Consider the following 25,441-nt stretch of genomic DNA (forward strand, 5'->3'; position numbering starts at 1 on the left):
TAGTTTGCTCTGATTCCTTCTCATTAACAAGCCTTGATTAAACAAAAGGGGTTGTTTTGACTCCATGACCCTTGTCGGTCCAATTTTCCTAAATTTAAACATTTCAGATGCTGTCTATCTGCCCATCTGTTCCCAAGGCATGTTTCCACATCTGTCCCTGCCTCTAGATTTACTATGTTCTTGGGCTACTGCCAATTCAGCTGATAGCTTTTCCATGCAGCGCCATGCACACCCTTTGTGAAGTACCCTGTGCCCTCTGAAAGGCCAGAGCATTCAATCCCCTCTTTCTTTTTCCTTTGTGCATTTGCAGAAATGCAGTCCAAAATGCTTGACTTTGAGACCTTCCTGCCAATGCTCCAGCACGTCTCCAAGACCAAAGACACTGGCACCTATGAGGACTTTGTGGAGGGCCTGCGGGTTTTCGACAAGGAGGGGAATGGGACTGTCATGGGGGCTGAGCTCCGCCATGTTTTGGCTACACTGGGTAAGGAGAATCCATCTTCACATCCTTTTGGCTCCTGAGGCCTTTTCTGTATAGCTAGCAGTGTCCCGGCAAGTTTGAACATTCACCACTGTCCCTGCAGGTCAGATGGGCAACTGGAGACCGAGGTGGGGGATTACGTTATCCTCCAGTAGAAAGCCTACAAATTGCAACTATGGCTGGATGGATTATTGGCCTGGCTCATTATGGCAGATCTTATGTTCTTATTATTACTGGCGACTGAACAGAACATTTGGAGATGTTTCCTTTGGCATCTCAAAACTCAATGGGGGACACCGGGGTGGGTAATGAATATGGGATGGATCACTCTAGAGATGTTTTCACTCTATAGCATCCACTTCAGTCACTATAGAGACAGCGGACCGGGCAAGATGGACCACTGGTTGACCGTCTGACCAAGTATGGAACTTCTCATGTTCTTATGTCCAGCTAAAGATGATTGACTTTCACCTCAAATGCCAAGATTTCCTTCCTTCCTTCCTTTCTTCCTTCCTTCCATTGCTCCGTTTCCCATGAAAACCCTTAAAAGTATTGGCAAAAGGTTACATTTAAGCTGGGTAATGGGGACTGCTGACTTAGCACCAAACAGCTAAACTCGTAGTAACATTTATGTGCTCACCTTTGCCTGCTATAAGTGAAAGGTAAATCAGGGCAGCTTATCTCTGCTTTATTCAGACATGTTGCCCCTGATTTGCTACTGTTTGCTATGGGAAATTGCAGGCAGATGCTGTGTGATTAGCCCCTTTCCCTTGTTAACTCACTTCATTTTGACTGTTGGGCTCTAATCTAAGGACACAGACAGGTTAAGATGGGAAATTTAACATAACTGCATGTCAACCGATTGATTATAACTGGCCACTCCTATGTTGCAGTAAGCAAAACTAAACTGCAGTAACTTAACCTAAGATGGGCAGCCTATCTCAGTTTAACTTCAATATAGTGCAGGACAGGTTGGATGAAAGAAATATGTAGAGAGGATTCAGCTGACCCACAATAAGTCCCTTACCTTTTAAAATGATTTAACTTTTCATCTGCCTTAAGGATGTGAGGCCAAATAATCACCCAATTCTGGAAAATATTTGCTTTGCAAATGGTGAAAAACTCATCTCTCTCTCCTTTTTTTATTTCTTTTGTCATGTAGATTTATAAGGAATCTTTTCGTTTATCTCCTCTCCTACTGACTCATTTATTCAGCTGAAATGGCTCTGCAATAGATGTTTGCTAAACTTAGCAGAGAATTTATAGAATTTTTTTTTTCCTATCACCTCTTGACTTCCAAAATCCAGGGTTTCTTCATGCAATGAAAAGTGATGTCATCAACACAAGAGCCAGCCTGAAAATGTGGCTGTAAATCAGGGTGAAGCTTTGTTTTCTATATTCAATAGCACTGAAGTGGCTCTGTTGTCACTGGCAACTTAGTAAGCCTCTTTTGAGATCAGCTTTTACTCATTAATTTTTGGCTAGTGTTTTTTTTTTTTTTTTTTTTTTAAGGAACCGAAAGATAGTCCCCTCTTGAGTGGAGACCAAAACCCACAAGAGATGGGTCCTGATATGAGATTTTGGCTCTGAACTCCAAACTTGTGATTCAAAGGGCGTTGATTCCATTTCAGCTCTGGCCTCCACTAGCAGTACAACTAGAGATTTTTAAAACAATGAGATTTAAATAGCTGACCCCTTCTCCCCCATGTATTTTGTTTGCTCACTCTGGGCCTAAATTCTGTGATGGGAGGAAATGGGTACAATGTCAGGATATCCAGGTTGTTGCACTGCTCAAGCCACCTTCTACAAAGACACCAGCCTGGTCAATTCTGCAATGTTGCATGGATATTTCCTCTTTCTGCAATGTGCAGCATCCATGTGCCAGCATCCAGAGGACTACTGAAATGGTTAGGGCAGGTTGTGTTCACTCAGGCAGGAAAGTTCAAGAGTAAGCACCAATCAAGGGCTCTTATGCAGACTCAAGTCCCTTTGACTTTGGTCATCCTGGCTGCATCTACACGAGATGCTGACTGTGCAAGAGCTCATGACTACTGCACAGTAGCTCTCTGCCTTAAGTTTGGGTACTTTGCCCTTGAACAGAGTATGGATAAATTCGTGTCACGCTGGGCCATCAAGAGGGCACTTCATATGGTGAAAGACAGCCATCTTGTCTAAACACTGTGACCATGTGGAAGGCATTGTAGGAGGCAGGAAGGAGTTTCAATCTTCTAGGCTAGGGACAGAAATTACACATAAACTGGTATAAGTCATCAGGAACCAGTTCAAATCTGTAACAGAAGTTCAGTGCACATAAACTGCTTTCACAATGGCCAAAACTGGTTTAAGATAAACCTGGATGGATGTAGTATCAGACTTAAATAATTTAGTTTAAATCAGTTTATTGAACTTCTGTCCCACATCCTTTCTAGATTCAAGTTAATTCACAGTCCCCCAGCATCCCAGGATGCTTTGCACCTCCCCTGAAGATTCCACCATGCCGGGTGGCCAGGCTAGCCTTGGCTCAAACTGTCTGCTCCAGCCGAGCAGGGAGATATGATTTAGCACCCCCCAGCCTCTGGCTTGGGACACTGCAAGCCTGTGACTGCATTTCTGGATCAAAAGTGAATGCTTGTTCACTTGCTTATTGGTTCAATCTCTGCAGTTTAGACTAACTTGTGGAGATTGAATTGAGTCAGCCTCAGGCTTTTTGACTGTCTGTACTGAGCCCTAGTGATGATATAAATTTGATTGGTAAATGTTTTCATGTCCAGCACTTTGGGAGGCCACATATGCTTTTTGCCTCTCAAGCTTTTCAAGTGGCTTAATTTTTTAAAAAATTTTATTTTAAAAACATTAAAAACAAAAAGCAAAAGGGCAAAAGTGCAGAGTCCTTCTTCACATCCCACCAAGGGACTGGACATCAAAGCATTTGTCAGTAAAAAGCTACCATTACAACCAGAGATTGAAACCCTATTTCCTCCTCTCAAGTATTTTTTTAAAAAGTTATTGTTAACATCTTATTTAATCTGGTTTATATTTGGCTGTTAGTGCTCCAATAAGAGATAAAGGTGCGAAAGTGTCTTATAATCTGTTTTTCTCCCCTATAGTATTATGGAGAATATAAAGGTGTGCTGCTATAAAGTGAGTAGCAATGGTTTGAAGGCACCCAGGCAGGCAGCAAATACAACACGGAAGAAGGTGCCTTTAAGGCATAGGTGTATTTTGGAGGGTGATCACAACATGAGCAATGGTTCTTGTACACTGAAATACTGACAAGCATATTTTTTTTCCTGCCTAGGTGAGAGGCTGACTGAAGAGGAGGTTGACAAGCTAATGTCTGGTCAGGAAGATGCGAATGGCTGCATCAACTATGAAGGTAAGATGTGGGGTCAGATTTGGATGGACTTCTAGGCTCAGAAGTTTGTGAAAGCCTGTGAACACCTTGCCCACAGATGATTCAGATCTGGATTTGGTGTTCTCCAGAGTTCGTCAAGGTTAGGCACCAGCATCTTGTTCAGGCTCATTTCACTGAATGAGGTGTCATACCCTTTCTGCATTTGTGGACGGTCATGGCCTGACTCAATTCAGACAGACTGTTATAATGATCTGGAATGGCTATTTCTATGTTCTTGACACTTTGTCTCTTTGGAAAATTTTTCCTGGCTATACCCAGACCTCTCTGTCTTTGAATTTGGGCTGGAAATCCACCCTGAGATTGCCTCAATGAAAAAATATTCAGTTCTCTAAATCAAACATGGCAGAGTCCTAAGTACACTCTTTACTTGCTTTCCTCCTCTGACCTAATGATTAATACCGTGCATTTGAAAGCTTGTTTAACTTTATCCCAACTATGTATTTGGTCCAATAAAAGATACCATCCCAAGAAAATCCTAAGTACTGTACATTATGCAAGAAGTCCATGTGATAGAAGGGAAGATGTGGGAGGATACAATCATAGGATATATGACTGGAAGGACCTCCTGGGTCATCATGTCCAGACCCACTGCTGCAGGCAAACCCATCATACAATCTTCTGTCTAAGAAGCTGCCTTGGCAGAAGGAACCATGTTTGGCCAGTTGTCTGGGGAGCACATCTGAATCAGTTAACAACTTGTCTAAACCTCACTCCCCTGGGTCAATATATAGAATTAGGGAAATTATAGATTTTTTTTTCCTATTTATATATATTGGTGCAAGTAGAAAAAAAAATCTATATCTATATACATATATTCATAGATTCATAGGTTATTAGGGGCTGAAGGGACCTAGATCTAGATCTAGATATATATTGGTTAGGTGCAAATAGAAAAATGTCTATTATTCTCCTAGTTTAAATACACACACACACACATAAATTAGGTTATTAGGTCAATATATAGAACTAGGGGAATAACAGATCTTTTCTGTTTGCACTGAACCAGTATATATGTATATCTATATATCTATCTATATATAGATATAGATAATTATATCTATATCTATATCTATAGATAGACATATAGCTATATGGATATAGATATATATATAATTTTGCATCAGCCAAAATGTTCTTGGGCAGAAAATGTGCTGCTTTGCCTGAAATAAACTTTCTATTTCTTTTGTTAAACTTCATTTTTTTTTGTAATAATATTGGCAAATTTACTGTGATAGAGCAAAATGCCTCTTGACATTTACTTTTAGAAATTTGGGCTTTGTGGCTCAGATCAAGTATATTAATATTTTGCTGAGCCCTTATTACCAAGGTTTTTGAGGTATTACTTACAAAATTCAGTTGCAATGCTTGTATTAAACAACATGAGGAGAATGGCATTAAATAACAACAAAATGTTATAGATTTATCCCAATACCCCTGATATATACCCATGGGCAGGATGATCAATGCTCTTCTCTTACTGTTCCTTCCAGCTTTTGTGAAGCACATCATGACCAACTGAACGCCAGGTAAGCCTCCTCCTCTCACAGCGCTGTTGTTTGTCCAGCTTTCCTTATGGTTGTTCAGTCTACAGCTCGACACGGCCGAATCACGTGCACAGCACTGATCCTTTTTCTCCAGCGATTCTGCTTCTGAAGTCGTTCTGTTAGAAGCAACAGATGGTGATCATGAGACAAAACATCGGATTGACTTCCCCAACATGGTGTCTTATGATTCAGTTGTGTGAAGGGGACATTTAGCCGCTTCAGATCATTTTTCTAGAGGTTGCAAGGCAGGTAAAGCCAGAGAAGAATTTCAGATGATCACTCTGACATTGAAAACTATGGGTTTCTTAACCTTATATTTACAGCTCATTCTTCTGTGTGAATTAAGTGACACTTTTGTGTAGGTGGGCATTACAGAGGGGCAATCTAGAGAATCACAGACTTATAGACAATGAGGGCTGGAAGGGACTTGTCCAACCCTCTGCTCAAAGCAGGACAAGCCCCAACTACATCATTCCAGACAAAGCTAAATGTTCGGCTTATGAAGCCCTAGTGTATTGTACATATTATGAGGGTGTAAATTAAATAAGACTGGCTGTGCCTACATGTGTGGTGCACTGTGCAGTTGTTACTGAGCAATCATTTAGTACTTTCCTACTAGTACTAAATGACTGCGCAGTAACCAGCATTACTGCACAGTACTGGTGCCGCATTTTTCCCCCCAATGCTACTGTGCAGTAGCAAGGCGTTACTGCACAGTAGCTCATTACTACTGCACAGTAGTGTCACTGCACAGTTAATGCCCGGCAATGCTACTGCCTGGTAGCAATGAGCTACGGTGCAGAAGCTCATTGTTACTGCACTGTAGCGTCTCATGTAGATGCGCTCAATGAACCCTAATTTTGGCTTATCTTTTACTAAGTGACATGATCCAAGGTTTTGAGAAGAGAAGAAAGACCAAGTGAAAAAAAATATATCTGTCTGTCTCGCTGTCTCTGAGATTGGCTTGGAAGCCCCATCATTGGGGGAAGTCCAAAAAACAATTAGCTTCTAGGAGTGAAAAATGTCAGCAGGCTGTAGAAGGAGCTAGGCCAAAAACTTCCCTTCTTGGCTGCCACATAGCAATCCTCCACATCACAGTGGAAATATGGCAAAGCACTTCTCAAAAACTGTTGCTTTTAAGTGCCTTGGCGTTTGGTGATTCAACTTAAGACACATTAAAGTGAGGCCTTGTTTTTAGAGGGTGGGTGCTCAACTTTTTTTAAGGGGAAATTGGGCCCCTTAAAGGCCACTCGAGCTGGGAGCCAAAAAATCAAGCCCCCCACAAATTGCTAGTCACTTTTGAAAATGTAGGTGCCCAGTTGAGCTGTCATAGCCTTTTCCTGCAAGTAAAATGAGAAGAAAGTGACCTGACTAGACAGAAAGTCCTTGCAGTGGAGAAAAGACAAATTATCTCTAGAAGTCACTCAAAATTATGATTCTGAACTCAGCTCTCAAGAGAATTACTGGCTTTCTATAGCTCTGGCTTCACTTCTTTGTTGGAAACCATCCACCTCAGCTGTCTGAGCCATTACCTTCTGCTTCCCATTCCACAAGTGGGCTCTCCAAACCACGATACAACTTATATGCCCCCAAACCCAGTCTCGCCATTGCAAACCAACTGAACTTCATTTCCCACATTTATTACCCATGGTTTTCTATATCTTCCGGGAACATTTCTGACCATCTTGCACCGATATTTACATCTTGTCAACTCTTGGGAAACTTTTTGACCAAAGTATCAAATACCCCTGCTCTGATTTGAAAGTAGCTGATAGACTAGGAAAGACATTGGCTTCTTTTGGACTCATTCCTTTTTTTTTCCCCCTCTACTTTGGTTTATTTTTCTGCTATGTCCTGCCTGGGCCCTGCTTTGTTTAGCTTGTGGGTCTGACTTTATCACAGCGCATGGTGACATGCCTGCCGAATATTGATCTTTTTTGTTGTGTTCACTGGAGCCCCAGGGAGTGAGTTAACTTGAGTAGGAATTAAATCCAGGTCCTCAGTGCTTTTCTTCCAAAATATAATTCACCAAAATGTAATCTGGCTTTAAACAGCAGGGGATTTTTCTTTCCCTTTGTCACAGTCCAGTTCTCTTTATTTCAGGCATTTCTCTCATCTAAACACACACAGTTTTAGTTAGTGGCTAGCAGTTTCTCAGCTCCAAAGATATGATCTGGCCGGCTCCCAGAATGGACCACGTCCATAGCTATCTTCATTCATCATGATGATTATTTAGAGAATGCCTGATCCCTAACTGAACCCAACCCCCAGTTTTGGAAGAATTTCTCTCTGTTGGTGAATTCTGTGATAGTCCCCTAGAGCAGATCAAAGACAAGCCGACAGCTTGAATCTGAACTGATCTGAACTTTTGGAGGTTGATTAGGATCTGGGTCCAGATTACATAAGTAACTTCCCCCCACCCCCCCTTTTTTGTTTTTTCTTGAAGTGGTTTAAACCAAATCAGATTTGAACATCTCCCAGTGCTAGCTGAAGTTTGGGTCCGATTCCAGATGTAACAGCTAAAGCGCATCTGTCTTCTTTTTCCTTTATGATCACTGTTATTTGCCTCTCTGCCTCTTCCTTCTTGACCGCAGTGTGGTGCCTCAGCTCGCTTTGCTCTCAGTGGTCGCACAATCTTGATAATACCAGATAATTTGTTACATCCTCTATTAGTGACTCCAGGGTTGATTTCTTAGACCCCTCTAGACCAAGTGCTGTCTTGGTTCCAGGCTGCTCTTTTCGCTTTGCATTCAGCTGCCCTGCGGGAAACGTTTCCAGATTTGCTGCTCTTTTATTTCCTGCTGCAGGAAATGCTGAGCCCTTTCTCGGTGTAGGTCTGCATGGCACACTGCAATGCAAGGCAGAGATAGGAAAGCAAGCTATAAGTGAGCTAGGTCAGGTACTGGATGCAATCTTGCTGTGATAGCATGCTGTGTAGTGGTACTCTTGGTTACCCTGAAGGGAGAAAGTGGCTGGATAGCACTGTGCTGAGTGAGGTGAAAGAAACTCAATTAGAAAACCACTGTGATCTACTAAATAGGGAACTGGACTGATCCTCCTATTCTTTGCCCTACCTCCAAGCCACTGGATTACCTTGGGCAAGTCACCTTGCTGAGGTCGTTTGACCCCAGTACTCTTTTCTGCCATGGCAGGGGGTCGGACTTGATGATCTGCTCAGGTCCCTTCTGACCCTACCAGCTATGAAATTATAAGTCACTTTATCTTCTCTGCCCTCTGTTTCTTCCTCTTCCATCCTTTCTCTGTTTCTCCTATTTAGACTGCAGGACCTCAGGGCAAGGATGGTCTCTCACTTTGTATAGCACCTAGTACAATCTTGCCCTGGGAACTTTAGATACTATGGCAATACAAACAATAGCACTAGAGACGTCATTGCCATCATTTTTCACTGTTGATGAGCTGAGCACAGATCCAAGAGAAATTGGAGCTGGTTGGAGATGTTGTTCATGGCTGTTTTTTTCCTGATGATTAAAAATAACTTTGTTTTTAGGACAAGACCGACTCTGCCGAAACCCCGACACTAGGCTTGGATTTTGACGTAACGGAATGTCTCTTCGTTTTCCAGCCCAGATTCCTGCTACAAAGCTACACAATGTACAAGCCCTGAAGTTATTTGGATAGATATATTTCTTATTCATGGGAGGAGATTGGCCTCTGCCAAGACACAAAACAAATGGAAATCAGAAGGCATTAGGGTCTAACTTATGGGTACCTGGGCAGTCTCATGGCAGTCTCATTATTATTTAATGCCAGCGATAAAACAGCACCTTGACCTAGGCTGGGTGGATGGATATTTCACTTATTTCATACATGGTCGCACCAAAAAATAATTTGACAATTGGAAATTTAGCAGGATTTTTTCCCAGATCTACTGCTTTGTGTCTGCATCTCCTACAGAAACTCAAGGGTTCAATGTCAGCTCAGAAATGTGGGTTCTCCTATGAAAGTGTGGCAAAATAAAGTAGACTTAACTCTCATTACTACAAAGCTCTCTGCTATGCAAAGAATATTTTTTGGTGCAGGGACACATTTAGGAAAAGTGTTCAAGACTGTTGTTGAATACCCACCCATCCACCAGGGAAAACAACCTAATTCCCAAACTTTTGGGGTCCAGAAAGTACCACAATGAGGTGCAAGATCTAGATTTGGGGGGAAACATCATATTTTTAACCTTAAGCATGTGCATTGCAACTATTTTATACAGGTTGCCATCTGGTGTATCTTTTCACCTGGGTCACCTGGTACAACACTCCCAGTGATGGTGTAAGTGAAGCATCCATCTCAGTTCAGACCAGACAATTTTCTAATATCCAGTCCGTGCTACTGTAGCTTTTCTCATTAAAACATTCTTTTCTCAGGTGGGTGTCTTCATAGTTTGCACTCTTGTTTCTGTATCTGTAGTGTGTGTGTGTGTGTGTGTGTGTGTGTGTGTGTAGGGGGCGGGGGATCAGGTGTGTGTCCATGGGAGGTGGGCTAAACATACAATCCCAAATTCAAGCTAGATTTGACTCCGAATATTTTATGTCTGTGATGAGCTGAACACAGACATGGTGCCCAGTGTTTTCATGGTTTACACTCCATTTCCACATCTGGCACTGGGGTTGGCAGTGAGGAATTTGAGGGTACAACCAAACAGTGTCACCCACATTCACCATAGGGATGCTTCCAAGCACTCACTCCTGCTCATGTATGCCATACCAAGAAATATTGCCTGTCACTTTAAGATGAGAAAAAGTTCTGGGAACAACTCAGGCAGCAATCAGGGAAGACACCTGACCAGAAGGGGACAGGGCTTGAGGGATATATAAGCCCAGGGCCTGGGGTAGGGAGGCAGTCTCATCCAGGTAGCTGAAAGGGAAGGAGCTCCCGAGCAGGCTTCTGGGAGAGTGACCCTGGCTCACACCAAGCATGTCTGGGAGTAGGCAGCCTTAGGGCTGGGGAGTGTCTGGTGGTTTGTGGAAGATACTAAGGGCAGGTAAGGAGGTCCCAGGTGGTACAGGGAGAGAAGGGTCAGAGACAGAGAGCAGGGGATAGAGGGCTTGGAAAGAGGGAAGAGGGTCAGAGGGCCCAGGGAGCAGGTGGAGCCAGGGTGTCTGTAGGTCTGGAGTGGGACCATGGATCAGGAGGGGCTGAAGGCCAAAAAGGGCCATAGTCAGAGACTGACAGGGCTGAAGAGCCCTGGGGTTTCAAGTGCCCTAGGAGTGGTGCCAAGGTCTAAGGAGAAGGAACAAAGGCCAGGAGGGTCACAGAGGGAGACTGAGGGGGCCAAAGTGCCTATAGCCAAGAGAGGGACTGCCGAACCAGGGGTCCATAGCCTGTAGGGGTGGTTATGATTGATTAATATGTGAAAAATCTGCAAGGCATGGGTGTGGGTATTGGGGATGACAGAGCCCACAGAATCAGTCCTTAAGGTGACGAGCAACAACGCTGACAGTCATGAGACAATTGGACTTGGGAAGCCTTGGGCAGCCTCCTTTTTCTGAAAGTATCATTTCATCAAGGCATGGCAGGCAAGGAAAGAGAAATTGCCCAAAGGCAGCCAGGTTGACAGGGACAGTGGGGGTTCCAGGGTCATCATGGCCACCCTGGAGTTGGACCCCATTACAAAAGCCTTCTCTGAGGACAACCCCAGCAGCCACGTACAAACATGCTGGAGGCCGAGGTCTTAAAAGCGGCAATGGGAGGAAGTCTGCAGAGCATCACCACTACAGCTTTGGGCTTGGCCTGTGACAGTGGCGGCAGTGGGGAAAACTCAGGTATATTCCTACCGAGACCTACCAGGGACATGGTTTGAACACCCTGATGATTCCCCTCCAGAGCCACGGGATGAAGTTCTACCACCTATGTTATGCTGGAGGCCAGATCATGGGCTTAAAACCATTCTTTCTAGCCTTAAAATCTTTGCATCTGTTTGGATCTAGACCAAGATTTTGGGGGTCTGTTTTCAGTCCCCACTTTAACAGGAAAAATTTAGCCATTTTTACTGTCTCATTAAAGATTGCGTTCAAGAAGATGAGGTGTTTAAACACTACCATAGGCCAAGACAGACCAATACTTTATTGAGATGAAAGAAAAAAGAATGTCCTTCTAATATCTCATTGGACCACAAAACAGCCACTCCCCAGGGCTGTGTGGATGGCATCTGAGTTTTATTGTAAAGAATACAACAGAACATCCAAACTTCTAAATTATCTGGGTGGAAATTCTTGTCTCCTGAGATCATGAGCTCTTCCCCAGTTAATTTTAGTAGAGAATGCCACAAGCTTGAAACTCAATGTCTGTGTTATCAGATCATCTCGCCTTGAATACAACTCTTCAACGTTCTTCAAATTTCATGCAACACCTCAGTGTTTCAAGCAAAAAATGGGGGCATTCATGAAATATTTTCAAAGGTTTCCATGTTTTTTCACCAGTTCTAGAGTAAGTTGTCATTTTTCAAATTTGTATACATTTCAAAATTTGGGAAAAACTGGAGAAATATTCCTCCTTCTATTTACATCCATTTTCTGGCCCTACATTAGTTAGTGGTATCCCTTCTGATGAGCATGTGTGGTCTGTGAAGCCTGTGCCTCTTGCATTGCTACTTTGGGTACTCACATATTTTTACACCTCACATTCACATGTTGGGGTTTTTTTGATGTGTGCTGTGTGATTGAGTGATTGACGCCTCTTACATCTATGACTAATTTATAGTAATTACAGCAAATTATTATAAATTAATACTTTCCAGTGATTTGCAATTGCTGAAAGTGAATGTGTGGTACTGCCTTAAATGAACCCCATCTTCTGATTATTCCCAGGTCTCTGCCAGCTTTCTAACCAGAAGGAGCCAGCCATGAGATTCCTCTCCCCTCTTGAGGCTGGTCCCAGTATAGGACCTGACCCTGCATAATTCAGATTGTGTGACACTGTGCGCTGGCAGGTTTATAGCGGGAGAAAGGACCCGTCTTCCCACAAGCCCCAGTGCAGATGAATCAGTTCCATCTACTGCCATTAGCTCCATCTCTCCTCAACTCCAAACCAGCATGAAAGCTCCACCGTATCTTAAAATCATAGAAAAACAGGGTTAGATTGGATCTCAGGAGGTTCATGTAGTCCACTCCCTACTGAAGGCAGGACCAGTATTGTCTAAACCATCTCACACAAATATCTGTCTAACTTGGATTTAAAATATTTCTAGTGGTGGAGATTTCACAACTTAACTAGGAAATTTTCTCCAGTGCTGCACAATCCTCAGAGTTACAAAGTTCTTCTAATATCTGCCTAAAATGTCCCTCATTGCAATTTATGACCATTACTTCTTGTCTTGTTCCTGGAAGCCACAGAAAATAATCTATCCCCATCTTCTTCCTAACCAGCTTTCAGATACTTGAAGACATTACTCCCCTTAGTCTTCTCTTCTCCAAACTAAATAAACCCTGTTCTGCCAGTTTTTTCTCCATGTTTCTTGGCCATCTCATCATTATTGTTGCTCTTTTTGGACTCCTGTCAATTTGTCTACACCTATCTTATGGCATGGCAGATGGATTTGCCTTTATCAGGTGATCCCAACTGTACTTAAACCCCAGGCCATGGAGCAGTTTGAGATGATAAAAGGCTGAAGACTGGATTTATATCTGAGAAGTAAAGAGGACATCTCTTCGGGCAGAGGGAAGAAGAGGTATTAGCCCATGCTGCCAGCCTCTACCACTACTGAGTTAGACTGTCAGTCACTTGTCAAGGTACTCATCATTGTCCTTCGTATTTCCCCTTAACACTTTCTTTTGCAGCAATGACTGCAAAAAACCTTGACAACAGTTGGTTGCCCAGAGACCACTGCCTGACATCCTGTTGAACTCCCTCTGTGACTGTCTGCATCCACCTGTTGCCTTCTGTCTTATACTCTGGCTGCAAATTCATTGGTAAAGGGCTGTCCTTTGGGTCTTTGTACGTACAGCTCCTGGCACATGGAGAACCCATCCATAAGTGGTAATGAAAGTTTGAGATGGTACCAACAATGACAACAAAGACCATCAATGCTAATGCTAACTCCCAAAAACCATTAGTAGAAGCATTAGAGAAGCTCCCCAAATCATGCAATTCATTAAAAAAATCATGAGGCATTTGAATACTAGCATTATGTTTGCTCAAGGCATTCATAAAGAAATTACTCCAGCCCTGAATGTGGGAAAAAGTGCTGCCAAATTGGCAGGCACAGAATATATTGTAAATATAAAGTAAAACTATACATGCATTGGCATTAGCAGATTCAACCGAAAGTCACTTCAGATTCACATGGGCAGATTCAACACATTCATCTATCTCACAATATGTAGGGGGTGGGTGGGTCGGGTTCTGTGCGCCTGGGTGCATTTAAACTCTAAGAGGCCACATTTTCCAGCATCCTTCCATGGCCACGGATTCATTAAAAAAAAAAAAAAAAAGGGCAGAAGGGGCCGTCAAGAGATCCATCTAATCCAATGGTGCTCAGTCTTTTAGAGCATCAAGTCAGGTGCTTAAGACCTGGATGCTTTGTGGGGCCAGGGATCCCCTTTGCTAGGTGACATGGGGAGGGAGAAAAGAAGGGTGTTGGCTGCCAAGGTTGGAGGGAGGGGAGGGGAGGGAGGAAGGGAAGACAACTTACTTCTGGTGAGCAGTGCTTGTCTAGGAAAAGGGTGAGGGAGAAGAAGAGGGAGAAAGTAAGGAGCATCTGCCTTGGTGAGGGAGAGAGCAAGGTGGGCTGTGGAGGGGATCAACATTGTGGCACAGGGCAGGGAAGGGGATCCACCAGGCCTAGCTGTATGCTACTGATTCTCCATGCTGCTGACCAGATCCAGGCACTTCAGGAGCCAGATTTGGCCCACAGGCTATACATTGGGCACCAACCCCCTGCTCCAGGTGGGATCACCCTTATCTAAAATCATCCCAGACAAGAGTCAGTCTATCCTGCCCTATAACCATTTCCAGAGACAGAGTTCCCCCAACCTTTCTATTCCAGTGCTTAACCAACGGTAGGGCCAGGGATTTAAAACATGCCCATAGTGGCCGAGATGCTCATATGACCACATGCCGGGGGCTTTAGGAGAGCACATGCATCTCCGAATCAAATCAGGAGAATAGGGAACACTGCAAGTGAAGACTAAGGCTCGTGGCTGGAGTGGTGCAAATGGCCCGGGTATGAGGACCAAGAAGGAGGGAAGGTCAGTCGGGCTGTCTGGGCCCTGGGTTGGGAGGAGGAGTGGAGTGAGGGCATTGGGACTAAAATAGCTCTCAGTATTTGAGCCGAGGTGGCTCAGCAGAGCTATTTGTAATAGCCAGGGAGGGGCTGCAGGTCAGGGCCAAGGTGCTTTGGTGGAGAGGCGTGTATGTGTGTGTGCCAGAGGGCTGGATGCTTGCCCAACGCTGCCTGGGCTTTGCTTGTCCCAGGACGTGCCGTTACAGCATTTTGCTTTCATGAGCACAAGATTCACTCCCAAGCTGACAAGAATAAATAAATAATATTATCTCCCCCCCGGACACACACCCCCCCCTTCCAGAAAAACAACATCCTATCTGGAGAATGTTTCTTTTTGTCAAATGTGGCTAGGAGACCTGCCAAGTTTGGAGGAGATCTTTTTTTAGCGGGAGCATCTGGCTCTTTGGGAGACTCCCGAGGGAGTTGAGCCGGTGGCTTTACATATGCTGTGGTTAAGCTGCTAATGGATGGACTGTCTGGGCTGCCGCCTTCTCCACTGATTTTCGAGTCCCAGGCCTGAAAATCTATGTCTGAGCCCGATGACCTCTAGTGCTCTTGCCAGAATTACACATGGCAGCAATTTCCATCGCAATATCCCACCATGCAGATGAAGCAAGAGGGTGGGATGGAGCTTGGCTGTCCTTTCCTTTGAACCCAGCATGGGAGCAGGGGGAATAATCGATTTTTTTTGATGAAGTGGCCAGACCAGAAATTCAAGGAAAAGGAAAAAAATATCCACTCCAATTGAATCCAAACTGATTTGTCTTTAATGTTTCGATATAAAAGAAATTGGGATCAACCTGAGAAAGGTTACCCAGTTATATGCATTTTGTAACCCTTTCTAGTATCTTCCCCCCCCCTTTTATAAATCTTACATGAATTTCTACGTGGAAAAAGATGTTTTGAACCAGAAAAGGTTTAATTCTGAAGTTGTGGGGGGGTGTGGGGGGGTGCCTTTTCAGTTCGCAAATGCTAAAACAAAATGTTTTGTTACTTTTTGAACATTTTCATTCCTTTTCTTCCCCCTTTTTGGCAGGAACTATTTGCTAAAATAAACCTGATTTCCCAAGGGGCAAGGTTTTTTTGTGGGTGTTATCTTTCATTGGACCAACTGCACGTTTGGGATCATTTTAGACAAGCTTTCAAATGCAAGGCATTTTTCAGCTCTGTAGACCTGATTTCACAAAATAGCTTGGGTGTCTGAAAATCCCTATTTCTGCAATGCTTATTTACTGTGTCCCCAAGAAAATATTTCTCTCCTCTCCATTTGCGATGCCTGCAAAACCTTTGAAATGGTGAGGCAGCTGGCGTGTCGATCCCATGCGATTTCTGTTATCCCGAATGGTGGCATTATTCTCTTCTCCAGCTCCCTTGATTTGCTGCATATACCTGTTGTGCGTCATCTTCCGCTGTGTGCCAGTCACTGTGGGAAGCTGACTACCAGAATGAAAAGAGTTGCAACAGCAGTGCAGGAAGGATGAATTTTCAGGATGTGCCACCAGCAATGCTTGGCTTTAATAAAGACAAACATTTTATAAATAAATTGGTATTTCTACAGCACTGTAGTGTGTGCACCAAGTCCTGCGACCATCACACCAAGACCTTCAATGTGTATGCGTAGGCAAGAGTATGGAGGAATAGAGGCTGCCCAAGAACTACCAGCCCCTTTTTAGACCACTGAGACAAAGTCCAAAAACCAAACCAAGTCTGGATGTCCAGTGCCTCAATGGTTGTAGCTTCTGCTAGTGAGTAACAGAGAACTGCTGCTGACTCCCTAACACCTTAGTGAGGGTGCATTTCTATCAGGGTGATTACACTTAGTCTTTCTCCAACCAAGAAGCACCCACAAAGCAGTGGGGACTAGGGTTTTGAGGCATCTTATACTCTCCTTACTCTGGAGATTGCAGCATATGGGCATTTTATAGGAGCTACCCCGCTATGAGTAGCCCTACCACATTGCCACCAGGCCCTCCAGTTGGCTGCAGTTTACAGTCATACCCAGCTTTATTATATACTCACTGCTACATACAAGTACACACGTTGCTGTGCTCCAGCCAGGATCCCTCCTAAACCAGAAGCAATGCAGCCTCCTTTGCACACTTCTTTGGGCTCCCTAATTAGGATTGGTGAGTGCCAGGGCCAGTTATCACAACCCCAAGGCAACAAGCCTTCCCATGGCATGGACCCTTTTAGGGGCAGCTCACCTCTAGCAGCGTAGCATACTTCCAAGGGCAGTAAGTTTGCTGGGCCAGCATAATTGAAGTGACATAGGAGGCTATCATCCATGCCAGGATGAGAGAGCGGATTTGGGGGTTTCACTCAATCAACCTCGACCACTGCCCCATGCCTAAATGTAACTGCTTACATATAACAAGAAAACCCAATTGCTTCAGGCAAGGTGAAATGCAGGCAGGATGGAGGTGACCCCTACTCCTTCACTGTGACATTTCTAGACATTTCCTGGCAAAGGATATACACGGACGAGGGAGGACATGGCCCCACCTCTTCTTTATCTCAGCCAGCTAGTAATAAAGTCTGTCCAGCTTTTTATCTTTGATGGCTTTCCAGCAGGGGCAACTCTTCAGCTTTTACCACTTTAGCCCAGTGCCCCCAAACTAGGCTATAAAGACAGATTCATTCCTGTTTCATGACCTTAGGAGACATGCATTTCAGCAGAGCCCTGTCATTTCCACACTGTGTGGCAGCCTCATTGCTTGCCCTTGCTGATAATTTTAGCTTTTAAGAGCTCATTGTTCAGGGATCAAGCGTGTAACACTTAGTCCCGTCTTTCACCTGCCAATCTTCCTGTTTTATGACCCAAGCACCTGTCCAACCAGCAGTAAAAAAAAAAACAAAAAAACCCTTATGAACATAACAGGCCAGTAGGAACAAAACCACGGACTGAATCCTACCCCAGCTGTCTCATGAAGGTGGTTACAGCTGATGAACGACTTGCCTACACTCTCAAAGGCTCCTCAACGACCCACTGCAATAAATAGCAATCAATTGGCACAAGATGCTTCTGTTGGCCCGAAGGATGACTTTGAGGGACCTCGCACCATTGGGAAAAGCTAAATATAGTTCCTTTGGCTTCTGAAATGAGCCAGGCTCTTTCTGAGAACTTCTCACATCACATCTCACCTGCCTTTTGACAAGGGGAGGTTGCCAAGAGCACATCTTTGCAGGGGTCCAGCATCTGCACTGGCTTTCCAGGAGCAATTCAGGGTGATGGGTTTGACCGTAAATGGGCCCTCTGTACCGAAGGCCGCATTCTCCCTCACTCCCCATTGCTCTTCCCAAGGTCAGACAAGAGCAACCTCCAACAAGTAGCATCAGTGTGCCAGGTGATTCCCAGCCATTGCTCCTCAGCTCTGGAAAGCCCTGCTCCTTGAGGGCACCTGAGTCTGAGCACGGACGTCTTTCAGGAGCTCTGCAAGACCTTGCTATCTGAGCAGGCATTTAGCAACCCAAACTAGGCTGAGACATTGTTGAGGCGGGTCTCTATCTTATGTTGATATCCTCGTTCCCATTTCAGCCATTTTATTGTTCTCCTGTTTTATGGGTATTCTGTTTCTCTTCTTGTAAGCCACCCTAAGCCTTGTTGGCATATATATTGCATAAACAGTCTGCTGGTGTTTGGCTCTGCTCTGCTGATTTATTGTCTTGGAGGACTCAACCCTGTCCTACTGGGGTCATGGGCAATGATCCCATGGACTTTAACTGTAGCACGGCCGAGGTTGCAAGGGACTCCAACATTTCAAAAGTGCCTAAGTTGCTAAGGGAACAGACATCCCATGTTCAAAAATGTCTTAGGCTTTTCACTGTGTCAGGTATCCAGGTTGTAGCCAAAAGACAAAAAGGAATCAGGACTCATGGTAGAGGTGATACCTTTTATTAGACCAACTAGTTTGCAAAAACAAGTTCTTTAATTGCAAGCTTTTGGGTGCAAACACCCTTCTCCAGGCATAGAAGAAAAGGTTGTAGAAGTTTTCCTGGGTAACAACGAAAGCTCATAGTTCATAGGAGAGTTGAAGGTGTGGTAAAATCTCCTACTTGGAGCGTAAAAAAAAAACAGTTAAAAAAAAAAAAAGAACTGTTCCAAACAGGTGATTTTAGCACACCTTCAACTCCTAATGAACTTTCCTTTCATTGCTACCTAGGAAAACTCTTACAATCTTTTCTCCTATACCTGAAGAAGGGTGTTTGTGCCTGAAAGTATGCAATTAAAGATTTTTTTTTTTTTTGCAAAAATGTAGTTGGTCTAAAAGATTAAAGTTATCACCTCTACCAGAAGTTCGGCTTCCTTTTTTAGGCTTTTTAATGGCTTTGACTATCTCACCCTCGGTCATCTTTTCCTCTGTCCTTCTACCACAGCTATGTTGTTCTAAAACCAGGCCCATGTTATTGTCTGGTCTGTAGCCTGCGGTCGATGAAGACTAAATAAGAATAAAAACCCTTGGCCAATTAAGACCATCCTTTCTAATATCTCCTTGAACAGGTTTAAGCTAGCTTTAAAATCAGCTTAGTCAGAACAGGGGCAGCTGAAGACAGCACTTGCCTCAAGGACTACCACCATGGAAAAATAGTTTCTGCAAAAGATTAACTCATCAAAACCAATTCAACAGGGCGCACAGTTACAGACACAGGGGCAACTGTAACTCAAGCAATTATAACTTTTGAGCGCACCTTAAATAATACTCTTTTAAATGATCCTTGGTGTAATTTTTAGGCTGGCTGTAAAAACAGATGGCAAATAATGTTTTAAATGGGTTATTTTAACCGGTGCAAGTCTTGCTTGCTTTCATTCTGGTTGAAGACTAGGTTATTTGTGGTTAGGTTAAACTTGTCCCTAATTGATGGACGGAAATAAACCAAAAGCCTAGCTTCTGTGATCCCAGGGACTGGTTCTTTGTCCAGATCCTCTCTGACAGAAGAGAGGACACTTCATGGCTCTTCCTGAGGAATCCTGATTCTGGGGTACAGTGATCCCAATTCACTGGTGCCTAGTAGAGACGCAATTGTATTGGTAAGTCTGGGCATTTACCAGGCATGCTTGTTTCATTCATAAGAAACTGGTTTTACTGCACTGTTACCTAGCTCAACATTGCTGCTATAGCTGACTCTACACTAAGAGGGCTTTCCTGGTATAGTATTCTGGTATATCTATAGTGGCACAGTGGTCCTAACACAGACATGGCTTGAGAGGCATAGCTCCTGTCCATTTTCAGGAGAAGCTGCTGAGTCCTGTAATGTAGATGCACCAATAGGCCATGGAAATGGAGAGGAAAAGGGTGTGAAAAACCTTCCTCTTTTGTGGCCCTGTTAAAGGCCCCAGTTGTAGTCCTAGTCCCATGCATTTCTTTGTGCAACCGCCATGTAAGTCCAGTGTTGAGGGGTGCTAGTCTTCTTGAAAGGGGCAGTGGTGAGGATAGGCCAACAGACACCATTTTGCAAGCTTGCTTGAGGACATGTGGAGACCAGCCCAGCAAAGAAAGGGAAGAGCTGTGGGTCGATCAAGCTTTATTTGCATGGCATAGTTGCGGTTGAGGCGGTGGGTGTCTCTGTCTTTTCATGATATATGCTATATCTTGCATTCCCGTGGCTCTTTTCACCTTCTGTTTCTTGACCTTATGGGCCCTCTTAAAAGACAGATGGTCACAGACAAGATGCAACATTTACTGATGGTTTATCACAGCACTGTGGTCACCCCAAAATTCATGGGAACAGCTGGGAAAGCATCCAGCTTCTTCTCTTGAAGTCACCTGGATTAAAGGGGAATCTTTGACTGTGTCTACATCAGTGGTTCTCAACCTCTTTTATACTGGCAGGAGCGTGACCGAGCATGCAGTCAGCTGCCTCCCTCCAAGGGTTGCCCTGCCATGTAGCTTTAACCCTGGAAGCCACTTACCTGGGCAGACAGATGGGGGTCATAGCAGAGGGCTTGGGCCCTGACCTGGCAGCCAACCTGCCATGGTCCAGTACTGGGCCATGGCCCGGTGGTCGTGCGCCTCTGGTCTACATCACCTCTCTTCTGAGTCTAGGACCACTTCCAAGAAACAAGTCCCCCCTCCCTCCACCCTTTCACCATTCATGCCTGTTCTGCAGAAACCCAAGCTCAGCGAAGAGGCAGGAGCCTGAACCCATTTCCCATCTGGGATGTGGGCTTAGGATACTTGTAAGCCACTTAACTGCCCAATGGCCAGGTGTGGCAAATACAGAGGGGGAGAAAATGGATATGGCTTGAGAAAATGGAGATAGCTTTTTCCTTGGTGGTGGGAACAGCTCAGCTGATAGGTAGTGAAGACCTAGCCATTGTCAACCACTCGCCCTACAGAGCTATGGTGCTTGACCTACAGCTTAGCACCATGAAACACAGCTCTGTCCTGTGAGCTAAATTCCCAGAACCACAGAAATTAGAAATTAACACTGCCCATCAGTCCCTCAGTGCCAAATTTTGGACCTGAGGGCAGCCCCATGACCTGAGTGATATGGCCCTGCATACCAGATCAGGCTACATCCAGTAAGTGGTGTTGGGCCACTGTGTAGGGCTGGTCTGTAGCTGCACCTAGCACGTAGGGTAGGACTAGGGTGCAGGTTCAAGCCCCATGGACCGACACCGTGCACCAAACCCAGGCTGAATCGGGCCTGCAGACCTACCCTGTGCCACTCATTCAGGACCATGGGGCCAGATGGGTTGGGCACCAGTGCTATAGAGTCTAGGGCACGTGGTTATACAAGCCAAGCTCCATCCAATAGAGGCCACTGACACTCTGGCCCCTGCCCCATGTGACATATGTTACACAATTGACTGTTTAATCATGCAATAAATTTGCTCACATGCAACATAAGACTGGCCAGACATGCCAAGTAATTATCTATAAAAATGTTCATCCAGCTATAAAAAGAGCCAACCAGCTACAGAGTCAGTGCTTGAAAATGTGTAACAACTTTATAGCTGGTTTAGCTTGAATTTGAACATGTGGTGGGGCCCTCACACACACCATACAATGTAGCAAAGTCCCATTGTCTCTGTTTCAGAGGTGGGAGAAACTAAACAGAAGCAACTCTCCCATGGCAAGAGAAGAAATCTGTTCCAGGATCAGGATATTTATTCAGTAGTTCTTGGCTGAGAGGCTGGCCAGACCCCACCTCTATGCAAACCAGACCTGCAAAAATAACGCAGCCAAATGAATATGAATAAATGCCTTAAACAGGGTTTTCTCCTGTGCTGTCCCGTTGACCTAAAAAGCAAACACCTTGCTCAATAAAAAGCTCTGAAGCAGCACCAAGTCCTTGCACTGCGGGAACTTGCTCATATTTCTAGCACAATGCACAAACGCCTCAGTGAGGGTTATATTTGGTTCGGAGCCGACGTGTTTGCATGCGGCTGTGGGTGTGTCTGCGGGGGTTGCTGACAATTTGGTCCTGCTCCTGGGGTGCGATAGAAGGACAGAGACTAAGTGAAACCTTTACAGACAGGAACAAAAAAAACTGAGCAGGAAACTGTAGAAACTCCCCGGGATAAACTAAAACCCATAGTTGCGTGTGAATTAACTTTGTCCAAGATTACATCAAAGAGCCGCATCTACACAAGACGAGGACTATGCCGTTGTTACCACACAGTCATTTAGGCCTTGCATACCCAAGTATTAAATAACTGTGCAGTAACCAGTATTACTGCATAGTAGTGTCCCTGCATGGCTTTGTGGTGATGCCAACTACACAGTAGCTCGTTACTACTGTGCACTAGTGTTGTGTCATGGTTCGTGCCCTGCGATGCAACTTGCAGTAGTAATGAGCTACTGCACAATAGTAATGAGCTACTCAGTGTCTCATGTAGATATGGCCACAATTAACATGTGCTCGAGATTAGGAAGGACTGGAGAGAAAAGCCAGTAGGGAGAGCAGTGGATAGGGTCTTAAGAGGCGCTTTGCTCTTGGAGATGGAGATATGGGAAATCAGTTTACCAACACCCTCACCCTGCTTTGACAAATGATTAACTAGGTTTGTAGTAGGGGCTCTAGCACCCAGCACACACCTCTGCCATGTGAGCAAAAGAGTAGCTCTGGTAGCTGGCTGCAGTAGTAGGCTACTGTCCCTAACTGACTGGTCTGTGATGGGGTACATCCTTGCAAGTCAGCTGGTGGAGACGAGATGCTCATCATTTCCTGTTGGTTGGCTTGAAGGATGGGGTTGCCTTACCCTCTTCCTCTCTCAGGATCCCCCTTCTTACTCAAAATCTCATTTCTTGGGTTCTGTAGATGCACCGCACCTAGAAAGAGCAATACAGAACTGGAAAGCCTCTGGGGCCATTGAGTCCTGTCTCCTGGGGTCACAAGGACCTCAAGAAATCACCACTTCAAACCCTTGCCCACTACTACAGGGACCAACACCAATAACACCCCACCACCTATTATAGGTAAAAGCAGGGGAGATGAGGGCCCTGCCAATGGCTTACCACTGCAATGATGGAAATAATCAGCTAATATGTGCTCAAGCAGACCCAGGAAAAGATTGTGCAATGACAAAGGAGCCCTAAACCTCCCCTCTACAAACTCACATCAATCTAATTTTAGGGAAACATTCCTTTCTGACCCCAAATTTGGTGATTGGCTTGACCTTGAACAGAGGAGCAAGCCCAGGACTGCCGACTTCCTAGTCTTGGCAAAATCATCTGCACACCTCATTGAAACCCCCAAACCACATGTGTGTGCATGTGTGAGTCAGCTGGGTATATGTTTAAATATGAACATGAGTGTAGGTGAATATGTGGCTTTCCCGTGTCTACCCATCTTGTACCCCTGTGCGTTGGGGGGGTGGTGTTCAGGCTTGCATATGTGCGTTCCTACCCACATGTGGGTGCATTCATACAAGCACACTTCTCTTGATGGCATGTGTGCTTGGCAAGGCACTCGCACATGTGTGTTTGGCTGCATGGCATCTACGTGTAAAGGGGTATGCGCCTGAGGGAAGAGGCACAGCCTGAGCCAAGTGCGATGTCTGGAAGGTGGCCAAGTGCAGGCCACAGAGTAGCCACAGAGTTTGAGCTCAGCAAGAGCTCCGGCTCTGGTCCCCATTTGCAGTCTGGCTGGGAAGCAGGGTGGCCTTGTCTTGGGTGACCTCAGAGGAAAAGGAAATGCCAGGTGGATTCTGAGAGCTCGTTTTCAATGGCGGATGTGTGTAACGGGGAGAGGAGGGCATTTAGGGTCTCTAACGTGGCCTTGCAAGACCTTTCCATTTGAAAGCCGCTCTGTGCCAGGACACTGTTTTGGGCAGAGCTCTCTGGGGAGGTGGGTTACGCTGTGGGAAGAGCGCGCTTTTCTGCTGTCTTCCTCTGTTTCTCAACAGAAATTGAGATTGTTTTCCTGGGCGGGGAGGACATCAAGTCTGAATCTGCCACTGTATGAAAAAGGAAGCCCGGAGGAGACAGAAGGGGTCTGGTGACAGGAAGGGACTGCCAGAAAAAACAGCTCCCGGCTGCACCTCCACGCCTCCCCCTTCCACTGCCGCCATTAAACATAGGCTGACTGGGCCGCACTGGTCAGGGTTGCTCCTCAGAGAGTTTATTTCCTCCCTCTCTTCCCCTCCTGCTGAGGCAGTCACAGCTTGTGCCTTTGACTGATTTACAATGCATCTAAGCAAGCCACTACCCCCTACACACACTGCTCCCCTCCAAAAAGGGATGTGGAGCTTGGAAAGACCAGACAAGCTAAATATTTTCCTAAGGGTGGATGAATGTTTTTTTCCTCCCCTGCAGTCTTGGAGGGTCTCACTGCCCGCCAGAGCCCTTGGTCTCTCTTTTCACTCAGCAAATAATTCTCTGCCCACAGAAACCCTTGGGCACCAGCGGCATGGGGAGGAGGGCAGGCAAAACAGTTCAGGGTGGATGTCTCCTGGGCTGAATCAGCCCCTCCGGAAAGGTGAAGATACAGAGTGGCATAGTATAAAACTCCCCGCCCCCCCCCCCCCGGGGGCAGGGATGAAGTGGGAGATCAGTAAAACTTCTTTGGAGCTGAGCTGGCTTCCTGTGGAGGGATGACTATCACCCTGGATATCTAATGCTCTAGTGGTCTGCAAATGGAGAGGCCAAGTGGGTTCAGCTCATGCAAAATACCTTGCGCGCTGTAGGGACCCCTTCTATTCTGCGTGTAGTGGAAGAAGTTGTAATTTAGAGGGGTTCCCTAACAGGAGACTGAGGGAATTGGGAGATAGTCCCTTGGTTAGGGAGTAGCAAGCTAGCTAGTTAGAGAGAGACACAAAGGGGCTTCAGAGGTTGCCTACTGCTCCACAACTAAAGTCGGATATTAGTTCTTCTCACTCATGGTAGGCCTGTATTTCTTGAACCTGGTGATCACTACATTGTGCTTCCAGTGTTGCAGGATTGGGTCTCTGGGCATGCCTAACTTGACTCTGCTGTTGTTGATGAACTGTTGTTTTGTGGCTGAGATATTGGATAGCCTTGGGACAATCCTGAGGTGTGGGGTCAGTCTTTAGCTCTGGCACAGGCTTCCTGGATGATCTTGGGCATCTCTCTTGATTGCTTTGTGCCTCATTTTCCCCCAGGGGATGGACAAGTCCTCTGTGCTTTCATTAGACTCTGAGCTGTTTGAGGACGAGTCTCTGTCTCTCACCATGCAACAGAAACCTGATCCAAAGCCGAGTGAAGTCAGCCAAAGTCTTTCCATTGACTTGATTGGACTTTGAATTATGCCATGCTGAACATAAAGGAGCCATGGTCTTTTCAAGCACAGACAGAAATAATAATGAC

The 25,441-nt window shown here is 45.1% G+C and overlaps 1 protein-coding gene across 1 annotated transcript in view; it reads left to right on the top strand.

The window, feature by feature from the left end:
• MYL3 (myosin light chain 3) overlaps positions 1 to 9,817 on the top strand; it is a 66,276-nt gene extending 56,459 nt beyond the window's left edge. Inside the window, exons 4-7 of the mRNA XM_019508029.1 lie at positions 311 to 484; positions 3,780 to 3,857; positions 5,387 to 5,422; positions 8,949 to 9,817. Of these exons, the coding sequence (XP_019363574.1) occupies positions 311 to 484; positions 3,780 to 3,857; positions 5,387 to 5,415 (281 nt within the window). The 3' untranslated portion in view covers positions 5,416 to 5,422; positions 8,949 to 9,817. The remainder of the gene's footprint in view (positions 1 to 310; positions 485 to 3,779; positions 3,858 to 5,386; positions 5,423 to 8,948) is intronic.
• The last annotated feature ends 15,624 nt before the right edge of the window (positions 9,818 to 25,441 follow it).

This window comes from Gavialis gangeticus, unplaced genomic scaffold (genome assembly GCF_001723915.1).
Source record: "Gavialis gangeticus isolate Ggan-Ray unplaced genomic scaffold, GavGan_comp1, whole genome shotgun sequence".
NCBI lineage: Eukaryota > Metazoa > Chordata > Crocodylia > Gavialidae > Gavialis > Gavialis gangeticus.